The sequence below is a fragment of the Ahaetulla prasina genome, chromosome 10 (genome assembly GCF_028640845.1).
Source record: "Ahaetulla prasina isolate Xishuangbanna chromosome 10, ASM2864084v1, whole genome shotgun sequence".
NCBI lineage: Eukaryota > Metazoa > Chordata > Lepidosauria > Squamata > Colubridae > Ahaetulla > Ahaetulla prasina.
In genome coordinates, this window is record NC_080548.1 from 15,781,728 (window position 1) to 15,801,452 (window position 19,725).

General features: G+C 42.8%; 1 protein-coding gene across 6 annotated transcripts in view; it reads left to right on the forward strand.

The window, feature by feature from the left end:
- The window catches only part of SYTL1 (synaptotagmin like 1), a 79,056-nt gene extending 59,375 nt beyond the window's left edge, over positions 1-19,681 (forward strand). For 5 of the 6 annotated variants that reach the window (XM_058196506.1, XM_058196512.1, XM_058196508.1 and 2 more), the window contains exons 12-15: positions 5,835-5,913; positions 16,797-16,896; positions 18,497-18,702; positions 19,226-19,681. In XM_058196506.1, coding sequence (XP_058052489.1) covers positions 5,835-5,913; positions 16,797-16,896; positions 18,497-18,702; positions 19,226-19,371 — 531 coding nt within the window. In that variant the 3' untranslated portion in view covers positions 19,372-19,681. Of the gene's footprint in view, positions 1-5,834; positions 5,914-13,961; positions 14,041-16,796; positions 16,897-18,496; positions 18,703-19,225 lie in introns of all 6 variants that reach the window. The other variant, XM_058196507.1, reaches the window with a different exon arrangement.
- Positions 19,682-19,725: the final 44 nt, after the last annotated feature.

The window sequence follows — 19,725 nt, forward strand, 5'->3', positions numbered from 1 at the left end:
TCTGGTTTTCCCAGTGGTGCCAATATGTCATCTCTAATAAAATGGAACTGAGGAACTTCTAGACTCAGAGTCTTCTGTCGTTGGGGGTGTTACTTGGAACTCTGACACTCACTCTTTGTGGGTGGTGAAATAGACAAATTTATACATCATACATACATATATATATATATATATATATATATATATATATATATATATATATATATATATATATATATATATATATATATATATATATATATATATATATGTTTTCTGAGGTTTTCGGTGTTTGTATGTAGATCTTTGGTTATTCGGGTTTTCTCCCACGAAAATTGGAAGTGTCTTGGCGGCGTTTCGTGAAGTCTCATTCGTCATCTTCAGGCTTCAGCCGTGCTTCTGGGAGCAAGAAGCACGAAGCAATATATATATATATATATATATATGTATGTATGTATGTATGTATGTATGTATGTATGTATGTATATGTATATGTATATGTATATGTATATGTATATGTATATATGTATGTAGGTCTTTGGTTATTCGGGTTTTCTCCCGCGTAAAATTGGAAGTGTCTTGGCGACGTTTCGATGAAGTCTCATTCGTCATCTTCAGTCTTCAGCTTCGTGCTTCTGCTTCTTTGTTCCCAGAAGCACGAAGCTGAAGCCTGAAGATGACGAATGAGACTTTGTCGAAACATCGCCAAGACACTTCCAATTTTACGCGGGAGAAAACCCGAATAACCAAAGACCTACATACAAATACCCGCAAAAATCTCAGAAAACATACACACACACACACACACACACACACACACACACACATATATACACACACACACATATACAGATAGTCCTTGACTTAACAAGAGTTCATTTAGTGACTGAAGTTACAACGGCACTGAAAAAAGTGAGATGATCGTTCGTCACACAACCGTTGCAGCCTCTCCATGGTCATGCGGTCAAAATTCAGACATTTGGCAACGGGTTTATATATACGGTGGCTGCACTGTCCCGGGGCCGTGTGATCCCCTTTTGTGACCTCCTCACAAGCAAAGTCAGTGGGAAACCAGATTCACTTAACAATCATATAACTGCGACCGCAGTGATCGTCTTAACAACGGTTGCAAGGAAGGTCATCAAATGGAGCAAGGACTACCCATATTCTGCAGTCCTACTGAAATACATGGAAAGACTGCAAAAGGCCTCTTATGGTTTGGTTAATTACTGTCGTTTTAAAAAATTGCTAAAATTCAATAAAATTTATATCAAAAAAGAGAATTAGAATTGGAAGAACTGTAAAAGTCTACCCAGGGCAATGAAATAGAAGCCTTTCCAGAAGTATTTCGGACTATAGTGGCAAGCCACGGGGGAGGGGGTATACAAGAAAATGACCAGGCTGACCCTGAGACCAGGGTCAAATGCATCGTCAGTCTGGTCTGGTGTCCCTACATCTCAAAAGAGTCAGAAGTCCAAGTCCTCCCTGCCTTTGTAGTCTGATGATTCTTACCTGCTGCCAATTTCACTTGACTAGATCAGATTCTTGTGTATAACTTGCATGGAATAAACTCACAGTGCTTTTGAATTGTAAAAAAAAAAGGAAATGGAGGAAGGAAGGGCAACTGTTGGTTGCAGGTAGGAATTCTGGGAGTTGAAGTCCATACATCTGAAAGTTGTTGAGGTCGACAAATACTATCTTCATGGGTGTGACGGAAGAGAGAAGGCAGATGCTATTTGCCATCTTGCAACATGTTCCCCCCAGAGTCAGACAAACTATACAGTTGTGATCATTTGAAGCTGGGAAACTCCTGGGTTTTTCAAGAGAGATCATTTCTCCAGGGAAGGGAAAGCTGAAATGGTCTAAGAAGCTAACCGGAAGTTAGTAATGTTGAAATTGGATTCAGAGAGGGAAGAGAAACTAAGAGAAAATGACTAGCAAACAACAATGAAATTACAGTCATGAGCTGCTGAACAGAGATAATTTCCAGGGTAATTCAAGATCACTGAAAACAAGTTAACAGAGAAATCAGGAGGTGAATGACAAGGCATGGGATCTATGCACTTGGCTCAGCAGGAGAAGAGGATCTGAAGACAATCAAAAGGAGATCAAGGTTGCCTAGCCAACGGAAGGTGCTATTTTTTTTATTAAGACCTTGATTAACTCTTTGGGGAATGTCATAATGCCTAGGTGCCTAGCCAAGGCTTAGTATAGTCATGCTTTCTTATTAGGAGAAGCAATTCTAATGCAGGCAGGAAGATAATTAATGGTGTAGCAATTAGGCCATAAAGCAAGCAAGCATAGGAGGACAAAAAGAGGGGTGAAGCTCTTGTGTGCCTTTGCTGGATGCTGCTTGCATAGTTATGCAACTGAGTCAGCCTCAATATGGCTGACTCTTGGCTGCAGTCCCCACCTGCGGTGATCTTGGAGCCCAGGAAAATAAAATCTGTAACTACCTCCATTTCTTCCACATCTATTTGCCAGGAATTGAGTGGGCCGGGCCCACCATTGCACATACATATCCATTGTGCCACTGCTCTGGGTTTACATCAGCACCAGCTGACCCTGGACAGCTCCCATATCCCCAGCTTGCCAGCCTATCCATTAGGCGGGGCTAGTTAGGGCTTCCCATAGGGTCCCTGTTGAATTTCCCATAATAGTCCCCAGCAGCCTTCCCCCCAAACTGTAACCCTGCACACAGATGCTGGGAGTCTCAATTTACTTCAACTCCCAGAATTCCACAAACCTTAAAGTTACTAAGGCTGGAGACCCCTGAGCTAGGATTGCAGTTCCCAGAATCGCCATGTTTTATTTATTTATTTATTTAATTAATTAATTAATTAAACTTTTATACCGCCCTTCTCCCGAAGGACTCAGGGCGGTGTACAGCCTGCATTAAAACAATTTATATACACACTAAAATAACAATTAAAAAACTTATTCCATAAAGGCCGAAATTAAAACCGTCCAAATTGACCATATAAAATACCCAGTAAAATACAATTAAAAATTAAAAATTTAAGAATTTAAAAATGTAGCAATTAAAAAATCAGGCCAGTCCCGCTTGAATGAATAAATAAGTTTTCAGTTCCCGGCGAAAGGTCCGAAGGTCAGGTAATTGGCGTAAACTGGGGGGAAGTTCGTTCCAGAAAGTAGGTGCTCCCACAGAGAAGGCCCTTCCCCTGGGGGCCGCCAGCCGACACTGCCTGGCGGACGGCACCCTGAGAAGACCCTCTCTGTGAGAGCGCACGGGTCGGTGGGAGGCATGTGGTAACAGCAGGCGGTCCCCTAAGTACCGGGCCCTAAGCCATGGGCGCTTTGAAGGTGGTAACCAAAACCTTGAGCGCACCCGGAAGACCACAGGTAGCCAGTGCAGACTGCGCAGGAGTGGTGTTACCCGGGAGCAACGTGGTGCTCCCTCAATCACCCGCGCAGCTGCATTCTGGACTAGCTGAAGTCTCCGAGTGCACTTCAGGGGTAGCCCCATGTAGAGAGCATTGCAATAATCCAGGCGAGAAGTGACGAGAGCATGAGTGACCGTGCATAAGGCATCCCGGTCTAGAAAGGGGCGCAACTGGCGGACCAGGCGAACCTGGTAAAAAGCTCTCCTGGAGACGGCCGCCAAATGATCTTCAAACGACAGCCGTCCATCCAGGAGAACGCCCAAGTTGCGCACCCTTTCCGTTGGGGCCAGTGACTCGCCCCCAACAGTCAGCTGCAGTTGACTGCAGCTGACTGTACCGAGATGCCAGCATCCACAGCCACTCTGTCTTGGATGGATGTTGAGTGGTGATTCTGAGAATGTAATTGCAACATTTTCTTTCGTATGATATTATTGATTTTCAAAAAATGTACAAAGTCAAAAGATAAACAGGAAAAGATTTGGAAAAAAAAAAGAAGCTCAGGAAAGAAAAGAGGTAAAAGTGAGGAGAAGAGAGTGGGGAAAAACAGTAAAAAGATAGAAAAAGACTTCCAACTTTCTTTGGTACAGATATAGATTTTTAAAAATACATCAAACTCGTACCCAAAGTTTAATTGTCATTTCAGTTTCTCACAAAAAGTCCAAAAAATGATTTTCAAGTAGAAATAAAATTTGTCAAATTTTGTCTTTTCTTTCATCAGTTTTTTTCATCTCTGCCAATTCTATCAGCTTCACCATCCATTTTTTCCCCATTATGGGTATTTATAGGTTCTTCCAGCTTTAAGCATATAAAAAATCTCACTGCCAAGATCACATATTAAAAAAAGTTCCATGATATGTTTCCATTTGTTTGTCCATTAAATCCAAAACTAAAGCCTCTGATTTGAATTGTACATTCACTTTTAAATCTTCTGCATCAACATGCTTCGTTGAGCCCAATATTTTCTAGCTTTGTGGCATGTCCGCTAAAGATGAAAGAATGTTCCTTTGGTTTGATTACATTTCCAACAAATATTTCAAGTCATACACTTTTGACAATTTATCCAGTGATACCGCTGGAGAAGAAGAGGCAGAGCCTGGAGGTGGAGCCATGGGAGGACTTAGCCTAGAATTGTTACATGTTCATAAACGCTCCCAAATCCAGCCCCCTTTTGAATTCCATTGACTATTATCTAGTGCCAGTTTAGTGCTGACCATTAGTTGACTAGATATTTATTTATAGGCTTGAGCAATAAATCTTAATTGGAACTTAATGTATGGTCCTATCAGTGGTGAAATCCAATTTTTTTTACTACCAATTCTGTAGGTGTGACTTGGTGGGCGTGGTGTGGCTTGGTGGGTGTGGCAGGGGAGGATACTGCAAAATCTCTATTCCCATCCCACTCCAGGGGAAGGATACCGCAAAATCCCCATTCCCTCCCCACTCCTGGGGGAAAGATATTGCAAAATCTCCATTCCCATCCCATTCTGGGGCCAGCCAGAGGTGGTATTTGCTGGTTCTCCAAATTACTCAAAATTTCTGCTACTGATTCTCCAGAAGCTGTCAGAACCTGCTGGATTTCACCCCTGGTCCTGATTCTTTGTCCCAGACTGATACATCATTTTATAAAAAATCTCTTTAAAATGATAATTCAATGAAAATTTCAACCCTTTCTTCCACATACCCTCCCACTAGTTACAATTCCAGTATTTTCAGTGAATGCCTGATTGAATAAAATTGTCCAATGTTTGCCTACATTGTGGGCATTACCTATACCAGTGTAGGCTAAACGTTTCCGGACGGAGTGCCCAAAGCAAGAGTGCCAGAAACCCCAAAATGCAATGCGCACGCTGCCCCCGCATATGCTCTCTGTATGCAGGCCGCTCCCGTGAATGCACACATGGCCCCCTGTGCACACGCCCCGTCCTAGCGCATGCACGGCAGAGACCCAACGACCAGCTGGCCGACGGGAAGCGCGCACATATGCGCAGTGGAGCTGAACTGGGGTGATGGCTCGCGTGTCCAAAGAGAGCACTGCGTGCCACCTGTGGTTCGCCATCACTATACAATGCAATTAGAAGCATCTCTAGAGACTTGTGCAGTTTGCCTGAAGTTCTTGCAAACCTACAACCATTTTTGGAGCAGTGTTTTCCTAGAATGATATAGTAAATTTTAGATATCGTGCTTAATATAATTTTAGTGTTTACATTATAATTTAGCATAGGCTACATCCTGGATTTCCCATACTAGCTGCCAGATAGGTTATTTTACAAATGTATTTTAACTCTGTCTTAAATTTTATTTGTTTATTATCTGTACTGTATTTGCCCACAATAAATTGCATTCAATGATTGATTGAATGAATGAATGAATGAATTATATAGAAAGAAGGAACCTTAGAACTCATAACCACATTCCTGCTGTTGGCTGAATTTCTCCTTTCCACTTTTTCAGATTCCTGCTACACCAGATATGATCTCCAACCATGGTAAACTCAACCTGGCCCTGAAATTTATTCCAGCTGGATCAGAAGGTGAGATTTAAGGATCCCTGGTTTTTTTTTAAGGCATTCTTTACCTGCTATGGTTTCAGACATTTCCATTCCTTCTGCAATAGCAATAGCACTTTGATTTATATACCGCTTCACAGTGTTTTACAGCCCTCTCTAAGAGTCAGCCTATTGCCCCCCAACAATCTGGGTCCTCATTTTACCCACCTCGGTAGGATGGAAGGCTGAGTCAACCTTGAGCCAATCAGGATCGAACCCCTGGCAGTGGGCAGAGTTAGCCTGCAATACTGCATTCTAACCACTGGGAGGGAGGGAGGGAGGGAGGGAGGGAGGGAAGGAAGGAAGGAAGGAAGGAAAGGAAGGAAGGAAGGAATAGCAATAGCAATAGCACTTAGGCTTATATATCACTTCATAGTGCTTTACAGCCCTCTCTAAGCGGTTTACGGAGTCAGACTCTTGCCCCCAACAATCTGGGTCCTCATTTTACCCACCTTGGAAGGATGGAAGGCTGAGTCAACCTTGAATAATCACCATTATGACTCCCAAAGGAATTATATCCTAACTGACCTCAAATAGAGTCATGAGAATGAATAAAACTAGTATTTCATGGAGTCATAAGACCGGAAGAGATCTTGGTGGTTACCAAGATCTAACCAAGAGCCTCTCCTTGAAGGAGATGGGCAGTCTAGAAACATGAAATATAAATAAATAAAGGCAGGCGACCTCATACTATCCTGAACAATGGTTGTCCAATTGTTTCTTGAAAACCTCCAATGATGGAGTACGCTCAACTCTAGGAGGCAAGCTGCTCCATTAATTGTTCTGTCAGGGAATTTAGTCTTAGTTCCAGGATCTCTCTTTAAGTTTGAGGATCTCTCCACCCATTGTTTCTTGAAAACCTCCAATGATGGAGTACGCTCAACTCTAGGAGGCAAGCTGCTCCATTAATTGTTCTGTCAGGAATTTAGTCTTAGTTCCAGGATCTCTCTTTAAGTTTGAGGATCTCCACCCATTGTTTCTTGAAAACCTCCAATGATGGAGTACGCTCAACTCTAGGAGGCAAGCTGCTCCATTAATTGTTCTGTCAGGAATTTAGTCTTAGTTCCAGGATCTCTCTTTAAGTTTGAGGATCTCCACCCATTGTTTCTTGAAAACCTCCAATGATGGAGTACGCTCAACTCTAGGAGGCAAGCTGCTCCATTAATTGTTCTGTCAGGAATTTAGTCTTAGTTCCAGGATCTCTCTTTAAGTTTGAGGATCTCCACCCATTGTTTCTTGAAAACCTCCAATGATGGAGTACGCTCAACTCTAGGAGGCAAGCTGCTCCATTAATTGTTCTGTCAGGAATTTAGTCTTAGTTCCAGGATCTCTCTTTAAGTTTGAGGATCTCCACCCATTGTTTCTTGAAAACCTCCAATGATGGAGTACGCTCAACTCTAGGAGGCAAGCTGCTCCATTAATTGTTCTGTCAGGAATTTAGTCTTAGTTCCAGGATCTCTCTTTAAGTTTGAGGATCTCCACCCATTGTTTCTTGAAAACCTCCAATGATGGAGTACGCTCAACTCTAGGAGGCAAGCTGCTCCATTAATTGTTCTGTCAGGAATTTAGTCTTAGTTCCAGGATCTCTCTTTAAGTTTGAGGATCTCCACCCATTGTTTCTTGAAAACCTCCAATGATGGAGTACGCTCAACTCTAGGAGGCAAGCTGCTCCATTAATTGTTCTGTCAGGAATTTAGTCTTAGTTCCAGGATCTCTCTTTAAGTTTGAGGATCTCCACCCATTGTTTCTTGAAAACCTCCAATGATGGAGTACGCTCAACTCTAGGAGGCAAGCTGCTCCATTAATTGTTCTGTCAGGAATTTAGTCTTAGTTCCAGGATCTCTCTTTAAGTTTGAGGATCTCCACCCATTGTTTCTTGAAAACCTCCAATGATGGAGTACGCTCAACTCTAGGAGGCAAGCTGCTCCATTAATTGTTCTGTCAGGAATTTAGTCTTAGTTCCAGGATCTCTCTTTAAGTTTGAGGATCTCCACCCATTGTTTCTTGAAAACCTCCAATGATGGAGTACGCTCAACTCTAGGAGGCAAGCTGCTCCATTAATTGTTCTGTCAGGAATTTAGTCTTAGTTCCAGGATCTCTCTTTAAGTTTGAGGATCTCCACCCATTGTTTCTTGAAAACCTCCAATGATGGAGTACGCTCAACTCTAGGAGGCAAGCTGCTCCATTAATTGTTCTGTCAGGAATTTAGTCTTAGTTCCAGGATCTCTCTTTAAGTTTGAGGATCTCCACCCATTGTTTCTTGAAAACCTCCAATGATGGAGTACGCTCAACTCTAGGAGGCAAGCTGCTCCATAAGGCACCCCGGTCTAGAAAGGGGCGCAACTGGCGGACCAGGCGAACCTGGTAAAAAGCTCTCCTGGAGACGGCCGCCAAATGATCTTCGAACGACAGCCGTCCATCCAGGAGAACGCCCAAGTTGCGCACCCTTTCCGTTGGGGCCAGTGACTCGCCCCCAACAGTCAGCTGCAGTTGACTGCAGCTGACTGTAATTAAAAAAAAAAAGGAAATGGGGGAAGGAAGGGCAACTGTTGGTTGCAGATAGGAATTCTGGGAGTTGAAGTCCATACATCTGAAAGTTGTTGAGGTCGACAAATACTATCTTCATGGGTGTGACGGAAGAGAGAAGGCAGATGCTATTTGCCATCTTGCAACATGTTCCCCCCAGAGTCAGACAAACTATACAGTTGTGATCATTTGAAGCTGGGAAACTCCTGGGTTTTTCAAGAGAGATCATTTCTCCAGGGAAGGGAAAGCTGAAATGGTCTAAGAAGCTAACGGGAAGTTAGTAATGTTGAAATTGGATTCAGAGAGGGAAGAGAAACTAAGAGAAAATGACTAGCAAACAACAATGAAATTACAGTCATGAGCTGCTGAACAGAGATAATTTCCAGGGTAATTCAAGATCACTGAAAACAAGTTAACAGAGAAATCAGGAGGCGAATGACAAGGCATGGGATCTATGCACTTGGCTCAGCAGGAGAAGAGGATCTGAAGACAATCAAAAGGAGATCAAGGTTGCCTAGCCAACGGAAGGTGCTATTTTTTTTATTAAGTCCTTGATTAACTCTTTGGGGAATGTCATAATGCCTAGGTGCCTAGCCAAGGCTTAGTATAGTCATGCTTTCTTATTAGGAGAAGCAATTCTAATGCAGGCAGGAAGATAATTAATGGTGTAGCAATTAGGCCATAAAGCAAGCAAGCATAGGAGGACAAAAAGAGGGGTGAAGCTCTTGTGTGCATTTGCTGGATGCTGCTTGCATAGTTATGCAATTGAGTCAGCCTCAATAAGAAACCCCATATCTTCTATCATTGATGTGCTATATAGTAAGAAAATGTTATGTGATTCACAAGAATAGCCTTGCATTCTGTGTCCGATCTGAGCAATCCTGAGAATAGAATGAAATAGAATGGAATAGAATGGAATGGAATGGAATGGAATAGAATTTTTTATTGACCAAGTGTTATTGGACACACAAGGAATTTGTCTTGGTGCAGATGCTCTCACTGTATATAAAGAAAAGATCATCAAGAATCATAAGGTACAACACATAATGATAGTCATAGGGTACAAATAAGCAATCAGGAACCAATCAATATCAATATAAATGGTAACGATACAAGCAATATAGTTACAGTCATACAGTCATAAGTGGAAGGAGATGGGTGATGGGAACGATAAGATTAATAGTAGTGCAGATTTGGTAAATAGTTTGACAGTGTTGAGGGAATTATTTATAATAATAATAATAATATCAGAGTTGGAAGGGATCTTGGAGGTCTTCTAGTCCAACCCCCTGCCCAGGCAGGAAACCCTACACCATTTCAGACAAATGGCTATCCAACATTTTCTTAAAAATTTCCAGTGTTGGAGCATTTACAACTTCTGCAGGCAAGTTGTTCCACTGATTAATTGTTCTAACTGTCAGGAAATTTCTCCTTAGTTCTAAGTTGCTTCTCTCCTTGATTAGTTTCCACCCATTGCTTCTTGTTCTACCCTCAGGTGCTTTGGAGAATAGTTTGACTCCCTCTTCTTTGTGGCAGCCCCTGAGATATTGGAACACTGCTATCATGTCTCCCCTAGTCCTTCTTTTCATTAAACTAGGCATACCAGTTCCCGCAACCGTTCTTCATATGTTTTAGCCTCCAGTCCCCTAATCATCTTTGTTGCTCTTCTCTGCACTCTTTCTAGAGTCTCAACATCCTTTTTACATCGTGGCGACCAAAACTGAATGCAATATTCCAAGTGTGGCCTTACCAAGGCATTATAAAGTGGTATTAACACTTCACGTGATCTTGATTCTATCCCTCTGTTTATGCAGCCCAGAACTGTGTTGGCTTTTTTGGCAGCTGCTGCACACTGCTGGCTCATATCTAAATGGTTGTCCACTAGGACTCCAAGATCCCTCTCACAGTTACTACTATTGAGCAAGGTACCACATATACGGTACTTGTGCATTTTATTTTTTTGGCCTAAATGTAGAACCTTATTTTTTTCACTGTTGAATTTCATTTTGTTAGATAATGCCCAATGTTCAAGTCTGTCAAGATCTTTCTGTTGTTTAGCAGAGAGATGGCATTCAGGAAGAAACTGTTCTTGTGTCTAGTTTATAGAATAGAATTCTTTATTGGCCAATGTGACTGGCACACAAGGAATTTTTCTTCGGTGTACTGCTCTCCGTGTACATAAAAGCTATGAGTGATAAATCATGATCATAGTCATCATAAACATTCATCATAAATCATAAGACACAACCCTTAGTGATAGTCATAGAACTCTAAATAAGCAATCAACATAAATCATACTAGGGAACTAAATGAAACAATATAAATCGTAAAGAAGGTCACGTGTTCACAATTGTCCTAGAGAAGTATTGCACATGTAGACAAATATGCATATGACCATTTACATTTTTTACTTACCATATAAAGCTGCTCCTTGAGGATCTACTTGGGGGAAAAAAACCAGAGAACAGGGGGAGGAAATTGCTGTTCAACGTCACCATTGCATTGTTGTTGTTAGTTAGTCGTGTCTGACCCATCGCGACCCCATGGACAACGTTCCTCTAGGCCTTCCTGTCCTCTATCATCCTCTGGAGTCCATTTAAGCTCATGCTTCAGTGACTCCATCCAGCCACCTCGTTCTCTGTTGTCCCCTTCTTCTTTTGCCCTCAATCTTTCCCACCATTAGGCTCTTCTCCAATGAGTCCTTCCTTCTCATTAGGTGGCCAAAGTATTTGAGTTTCATCTTCAGGATCTGACCTTCTAAAGAGCAGTCAGGGTTGGTCTCCTCTAGGACTGACCGGTTTGTTCATCTTGCAGTCCAAGGGCCTCGCAGGAGTCTTCTCCAGCACCAGAGTTCAAAGGCCTCAATTCTTTGGCGCTCAGCCTTTCTTAGGGTCCAACTTTCACAGCCATACATTGCAGCTGGGAAAACCATAGCCTTAACTATACACACTTTTGTTGGCAGGGTGATGTCTCTGCATTTTTGTATGCTGTCTAGATTTGCCGTAGCTTTTCTCCCCAGGAGCAAGTGTCTTTTAATTTCTTGGCTGCAGTTCCCACCTGCGGTGATCTTGCAGCCCAGGAAAATAAAATCTGTAACTACCTCCATTTCTTCCACATCTATTTGCCAGGAATTGAGTGGGCCGGGCCCACCATTGCACATACATATCCATTGTGCCACTGCTCTGGGTTTACATCAGCACCAGCTGACCCTGGACAGCTCCCATATCCCCAGCTTGCCAGCCTATCCATTAGGCGGGGCTAGTTAGGGCTTCCCATAGGGTCCCTGTTGAATTTCCCATAATAGTCCCCAGCAGCCTTCCCCCCAAACTGTAACCCTGCACACAGATACGCTAGGAGAGGAGTCTCCAACCTTAGTAACTTTAAGGTTTGTGGACTTCAACTCCCAGAATTCCACAAACCTTAAAGTTACTAAGGCTGGAGACCCCTGCGCTAGAATTGCAGTTCCCAGAATCGCCATGTTGAGTGGTGATTCTGAGAATGTAATTGCAACATTTTCTTTCGTATAATATTATTGATTTTCAAAAAATGTACAAAGATAAACAGGAAAAGATTTGGAAAAAAAAAAGCTCAGGAAAGAAAAGAGGTAAAAGTGAGGAGAAGAGAGTGGGGAAAAACAGTAAAAAGATAGAAAAAGACTGACTTCCAACTTTCTTTGGTACAGATATAGATTTTAAAAAATACATCAAACTCGTACCCAAAGTTTAATTGTCATTTCAGTTTCTCACAAAAAGTCCAAAAAATGATTTTCAAGTAGAAATAAAATTTGTCAAATTTTGTCTTTTCTTTCATCAGTTTTTTTCATCTCTGCCAATTCTATCAGCTTCACCATCCATTTTTTCCCCATTATGGGTATTTATAGGTTCTTCCAGCTTTAAGCATATAAAAAATCTCACTGCCAAGATCACATATTAAAAAAAGTTCCATATGTTTCCATTTGTTTGTCCATTAAATCCAAAACTAAAGCCTCTGATTTGAATTGTACATTCACTTTTAAATCTTCTGCATCAACATGCTTCGTTGAGCCCAATATTTTCTAGCTTTGTGGCATGTCCGCTAAAGATGAAAGAATGTTCCTTCGGTTTGATTACATTTCCAACAAATATTTCAAGTCATGCACTTTTGACAATTTATCCAGTGATACCGCTGGAGAAGAAGAGGCAGAGCCTGGGGGTGGAGCCATGGGAGGACTTAGCCTAGAATTGTTACATGTTCATAAACGCTCCCAAATCCAGCCCCCTTTTGAATTCCATTGACTATTATCTAGTGCCAGTTTAGTGCTGACCATTAGTTGACTAGATATTTATTTATAGGCTTGAGCAATAAATCTTAATTGGAACTTAATGTATGGTCCTATCAGTGGTGAAATCCAATTTTTTTTACTACCAATTCTGTAGGTGTGACTTGGTGGGCGTGGTGTGGCTTGGTGGGTGTGGCAGGGGAGGATACTGCAAAATCTCTATTCCCATCCCACTCCTGGGGGAAAGATATTGCAAAACCTCCATTCCCACCCCATTCTGGGGCCAGCCAGAGGTGGTATTTGCTGGTTCTCCAAATCACTCAAAATTTCTGCTACCGGTTCTCCAGAATCTGTCAGAACCTGCTGGATTTCACCCCTGGTCCTGATTCTTTGTCCCATCATTTTATAAAAAATCTCTTTAAAATGATAATTCAATGAAAATTTCAACCCTTTCTTCCACATACCCTCCCACTAGTTACAATTCCAATATTTTCAGTGAATGCCTGATTGAATAAAATTGTCCAATGTTTGCCTACATTGTGGGCATTACCTATACCAGTGTAGGCTAAACGTTTCCGGACGGAGTGCCCAAAGCAAGAGTGCCCAAACCCCCAAAATGCAATGCGCACGCTGCCCCCGCATATGCTCTCTGTATGCAGGCCACTCCCGTGCATGCACACATGGCCCCCTGTGCACACGCCCCGTCCTAGCGCATGCACGGCAGAGACCTAACGACCAGCTGGCCGACGGGAAGCGCACATATATGCGCAGTGGAGCTGAACTGGGGTGATGGCTCGCGTGTCCAAAGAGAGCACTGCGTGCCACCTGTGGCACCCATGCCATAGGTTCGCCATCACTATACAATGCAATTAGAAGCATCTCTAGAGACTTGTGCAATTTGCCTGAAGTTCTTGCAAACCTACAACCATTTTTGGAGCAGTGTTTTCCTAGAATGTTATAGTAAATTTTAGATATCATGCTTAATATAATTTTAGTGTTTACATTATAATTTAGCATAGGCTACATCCTGGATTTCCTATACTAGCTGCCCGATAGGTTATTTTACAAATGTATTTTAACTCTGTCTTAAATTTTATTTGTTTATTATCTGTACTGTATTTGCCCACAATAAATTGCATTCAATGATTGATTGATTGAATGAATGAATGAATTATATAGAAAGAAGGAACCTTAGAACTCATAACCACATTCCTGCTGTTGGCTGAATTTCTCCTTTCCGCTTTTTCAGATTCCTGCTACAACAGATATGGTCTCCAACCATGGTAAACTCAACCTGGCCCTGAAATTTATTCCAGCTGGATCAGAAGGTGAGATTTAAGGATCCCTGGGTTTTTTTTTAAGGCATTCTCCTTTACCTGCTATGGTTTCAGACTGGAATGGAAATGTCCATTCCTTCTGCAATAGCCATAGCACTTTGACTTATATACCGCTTCACAGTATTTTACAGCCCTCTCTAAGTGGGTTACAGAGTCAGCCTCTTGCCCCCAACAATCTGGGTTCTCATTTTACCCACCTCGGAAGGATGGAAGGATAAGTCAACCTTGAGCCAATCAGGATCGAACCCCTGGCAGTGGGCAGAGTTAGCCTGTAATACTGCATTCTAACCACTGGGAGGGAGGGAGGGAGGGAGGGAGGGAGGGAAGGAAGGAAGGAAGGAAGGAAGGAAGGAAGGAAGGGCAATAGCAATAGCACTTAGGCTTATATACCACTTCATAGTGCTTTACAGCCCTCTCTAAACGGTTTACGGAGTCAGACTCTTGCCCCCAACAATCTGGGTCCTCATTTTACCCACCTTGGAAGGATGGGAGGCTGAGTCAACCTTGAATAATCACCATTATGACTCCCAAAGGAATCATATCCTAACTGACCTCAAATAGAGTCATGAGAATGAATAAAACTAGTATTTCATAGAGTCATAAGACTGGAAGAGATCTTGGTGGTTACCAGCCGAACCCTCTAACCAAGAGCCTCTTCTTGAAGGAGATGGGCGGTCTAGAAACATGAAATATAAATAAATAAAGGCAGGCGACCTCATTCTATCCTGAACAATGGTTGTCCAATTGTTTCTTGAAAACCTCCAATGATGGAGTACGCTCAACTCTAGGAGGCAAGCTGCTCCATTAATTGTTCTGTCAGGGAATTTAGTCTTAGTTCCAGGATCTCTCTTTAAGTTCCAGGATCTCTCCACCCATTGTTTCTTGTCCTGCTCTCTGGTGCTTTGGATAATAAGTCCACCCCCTCTTCTCTGTGAGAGCCCCCTCAAGTATTGGAAGACTGCTATCATGTCACCCCTTCATTCTTCTCTTCATTAGGCTAGGCATACTTAGTTCCCTCTTCAACTCTTCGTCGTACCATTTAGCTTCCAGACCCCCTCGTCATCTTTGTTGCTCTTCTCTGCACTTTCAAATTTGCAAGTTTTTAATACAGGCAGAAATGCTGAGATAATTCTAAGACTTACTGTAGAGAGGGGTACTCTAAATCAAGATAGAATAGCCAAAAAAAAATAGCCAAAAAAAAAAAAAAGAATAAGAAGAAACAATTCTTACTAGTAAGTGGGGTTGGATGAAATGCAGCTGATCCATCACTTTTTAAAAAACCTGATGTTTGGGGAGAAGGGGAAACAGTTTTATTTGGCTCAATTCAGTGGTGAAATTCAAAAATTTTCCTTACTGGTTCGGTGGGCGTGGCTTGGTGGACATGTGACCGGGTTTACACAAAAATAACACAAAAGCTACACAACTGACTCGCACACAATGCAAAAGCAGCTGGACTTCACACAAAATGGCCCCTGCACTCAAAAACAAACTATCATACTTTACACAAAAATACCAGTTTGGGCAATAGGTAGTAAAAAAAATGCTTTAAAAAGTTTTTTAAAAAATAGTTCCCACAATCGTGCAGCACAGCTGATTGCCAGAACCTCTTTTTAAAGCTTTTTAAAAGCATCTTTTTATTACCTATTGCCCAAACTGGTAGTTAAAAAATGCTTTAAAAAAGTAAAAAAAAAAATAGTTCAGATGATCAGTTGTGCTGCACCATCGTTGAAACTTTTTTTTTACTTTTAAAGCATTTTCACTATCGGTTTGGGCGAACCGCCCCGAACCGGTAGCATTTCACCACTGGCTCAATCGGTGGTCTTTCTCCCCACTGGCTTTAAAAGGGAGGAAGCCCTCTCTTCCAGTTCTAGGACAGTGCAAAAAAAAAGGGGGGGGCTGATTTTCAGGTTTCTTGGGATAACATGTTCCAGAGATGTTGCTGCGAGAAAAAAAATCAAATGCTTCTGGCACTTGAAAACCAACATATTTATTACTGCTTTTGCAGACTACAGTCCCCTGTCACTGGCAGGCATTTGTGCTCAAATAAACTTGTTTTATGATACCTTAAAGAATAACAGTTCATTGTTTTGGGAGGAATCCAAGGGACTTTGACTCCAGAAATCATTAGTTAATCCACTCTGGGCACTGGAAGAAGCTCGGGTTCTAAAATCTAGAGTAAGTCCAGCGATGGGCTGCTGGAGGTTCGCAGGGGTTCGGAAGAACCTCTAGCTAAGATTCTGTGCAGTTCGGAGAACCCCCAAATCCCACTCCTGGCTGGTCCCACCCACCCTGCCCCTCCCCTCCCAGGAGTCCCCGCACAGCACGTTTTGGATGCAGGTAAGTGCAGGGCGCACGCGGAGGCTCGGAGAGGGCAAAAAACAGGCCTACCGGAAGTTCAGGAAGGCCGGAAACGGGCCTCCGGAGCCTGGGAAGCCCGTTTTTGCCCTCCCAGAGATTTGAGGAAAGCCTCCAGAGCCCGGGGAGGGCAAAAATGCCCGCCCTGCCATGGTGCAGGTGGCCGACTAGGCCACGCTCACCATGGCCACGCTCACCATGGCCACGCTCACCATGGCCAGCAACTGGACAGTTGCTAAAATTTTTGAAGCCCACTCCTGAGTAAGTGACACGGATCTGCAATCTTTGGATGGTTTGGGCTAAGGAGGAATATTGAACTAGAGGTTGGCATTATGTTGAGGGTGGAAGATCCGCCTTCCAGAGTCCCCTTTCCTAACACAATTGTATTACAGAGCCAGGACTTCCTCCCACCGGAGAACTCCATATGTGGGTCAAGAATGCAGAGAACCTTGTACCTCGGTGGGGAACCACAGTAGATACCTTCGTTCAATGGTAACTATCAGTGGTTGTAAGTCTCTTGTCATGGGGAAAGATTTGGGTTGGCTAAGAAACTGAATGTTGTGACCCAGGCCTGAGTAGGTAGTAGGAAACTCAGTCAGTGTAAAAACAAACAAACTTTATTCGAACAGCTGAGAATTACTTCATTCCCAGCATAGTTCAACGAAATCAAAGCAAATTATGGTTAAGCCTGTCTCTGTGTTGTGCAGTTAAGGAATCCCCATTGTTGTGTCCTAGTAATCTATTGGTTGTGTCTGTTGGATGGGCTCCTGCATGACACAGAATAGTAGTCTTGATGGATGTTTGCGCAATGGTGCACTTGGATAATTTTCAACTCTAGACTCGGTGAACCTGATGGAATTCAGACACCCTTGTCAATGGATGGGCAGCTTCTCTTTAGATGTGACTAGACAACTGTGTGATTTGTTGGGTCAACCTTTCAAAGAAAGGTAGTGGAATCTGATGTGATTGGAATGAACATTACATTTTAGGTTGACTATACACACACACACACACACACACACACGTAATCCCAATGCTAGAATGTCCATCTAAGAAGAGTATATATCATAAATAGAAGATTAATTGTAGTGGCAAAAACTTTATAAGGAAGAAAAATCCTGGGGAGAAAGGCTTGATTCCTCTTTGTAACAGTCTTGATCCAGCTCATACACACATCCTAACTCAGAGCTGCTTTTTGTTAAATAAAAGATGTTATTAGTTTGGATTAGTTAGTTTGAGCCCTGATTTCTCAATGTTCAACCCTCCCTGAAAAAGTCTACTGTACTATATTCAATGGACTAACTATCCCTGCAAAGAGCTCAGCTTGCACTGTATTAGTTTGAAAACAGCAAACTGTTGTGACCCAGGCCCCAGTATGTCGTAGGAAACTCAGTCAGTGTAAAAACAAACTTTATTTGAACAGCTGAGAATTACTTCATTCCCAGCGTAGTTCAACTAAATTAAAGCAAATTCCTCCCAACACAAATTCCTCAGTCCTATAACCAACCTTGGTCCAATTAAGCAAACTGCCAAAGGCCTTTCTTTGCAAAAGTTCAGAAGACACCGATACAAAAATAAATGCAAGCAGCAGCAGCTACCAACATTGTTTTCCGGCAAAGCCCAAACGCTGTTGCTGGTCTGTTTTAAACCTTATGGGAGGGGCCAATCATCTCTTGGCCCTACTCCTGAGTTGTCCTCTGTGCTTGAGCTGCACTTGCCTTCTGGCAGCTCTTCTCATGCGTGCATTAGGAACAGGCTCCTCCTGTTCCTCTGCCTCACTACTGTCAGCCTCTGGAGGCTCTGGAGTCCACACATCACTCCCCGTTGGCCCTGGCCCCACCTCAGCCTCCGACGCAGAGCCCTCATCCGGGCCTTCCCCAGCCTCCAGGACTGGCCCACGCTCTTCCTCAACCTCATCACTATCTGACTCTATTGCCAGCTCCGCAGGCTGCTGGCGGACCACAACACAAACCAGGAACTTGGAAGCTTGGCTATTATTAAAAGAACAGCTTCCAAATTGGAAGAACTTTTACCTGTCCAGTTCAGGCTGAAACTTCAAAAATATCCATCTTATCTCCTTATCCTCTTCTAGCTACATCCTCCCCGATGACACCAAGTTGAGCCGCCAGAAAACCCGAATTGTGAAAAAGAATCTCAACCCCACTTTCAATCACACTATGGTCTACGATGGCTTTGAGGTTAAGGACTTAGCAGAGGCATGTGCTGAATTCACTGTGTGGCAGCGGGAAACTTTCTCGAAGCATCGGCTTGGAGGCATCCGGTTGAGTCTTGGCACAGGTGAGACACCAAAGCATTAAGGTAACGAAGGATGGAAGTACAAAGCCTATTGTTTTGGAAAGAGAAAACTGGAGAACTTCACAATGTTCCATTCCTTCTCTGTTCCATGTCAGTCTGGGGTAAATTCTGTCAGTTTTCCAGAAATCAACTCTCTCCTGCTTGTTCTAGAGCAGTAACCCAACACCAAAGTAAGTGTCATCTAGAACAGGGGTCTCCAACCTTGATAACTTTAAGCTTGGCAGACTTCAACTTATTAATTGTTCTAACTGTCAGGAAATTTCTCCTTAGTTCTAAGTTGCTTCTCTCCTTGATTAGTTTCCACTTATTGTCCTGTCCTCAGGTGCTTTGGAGAATAGTTTGACTCCCTCTTCTTTGAGGCAGCCCCTGAGATATTGGAACACTGCTATCATGTCACCTCTAGTCCTTCTTTTCATTAAACTAGACATACCCCAGTTCCTGCAACTGTTCTTCATATGTGTATATATAAGGTAAGCTCTGACTGGAGACTGTGCTTTTAATGCAGGAAACAGCTATGGTCTACCAGTCCCATGGATGGATTCAACAGAGGAAGAGCGCCACACCTGGGAGATGGTATTCAAGCAACCTCGACAGTGGGTGGAAGCGGCTCTTCCCTTGAGGACCAACCTGACTTCAAGGACTTCATCCTAGCCTTTGGCTGAGGATTCCTCTGCTATCAGGAAGGATTAGCCTGGTGGCAAATTGATGACTGTACCCTTGTTACAACCCTCCTTGGTTTTGAGAGATTTTTTTTCTAGGATCAGGTTCCTGATGCCGAAAAAAAGCTATGGGTCCTGAGACAAAGGCAGAATAATATACTGTATTGATACGTGAAGTCTGCCTCTTCTTACCGATTTAAGGGGCTTCTACAGAACTCTTGTGAAAAAACCTCCACGCTGGGATGGCTAGAGCACCCACTTTATTTCAAGGAAATAAACTCCCTTATGGTCACCTTTGCCCATTTCCAGTGTTCTCCATGCACATGGTCAATGATTCATACTATAT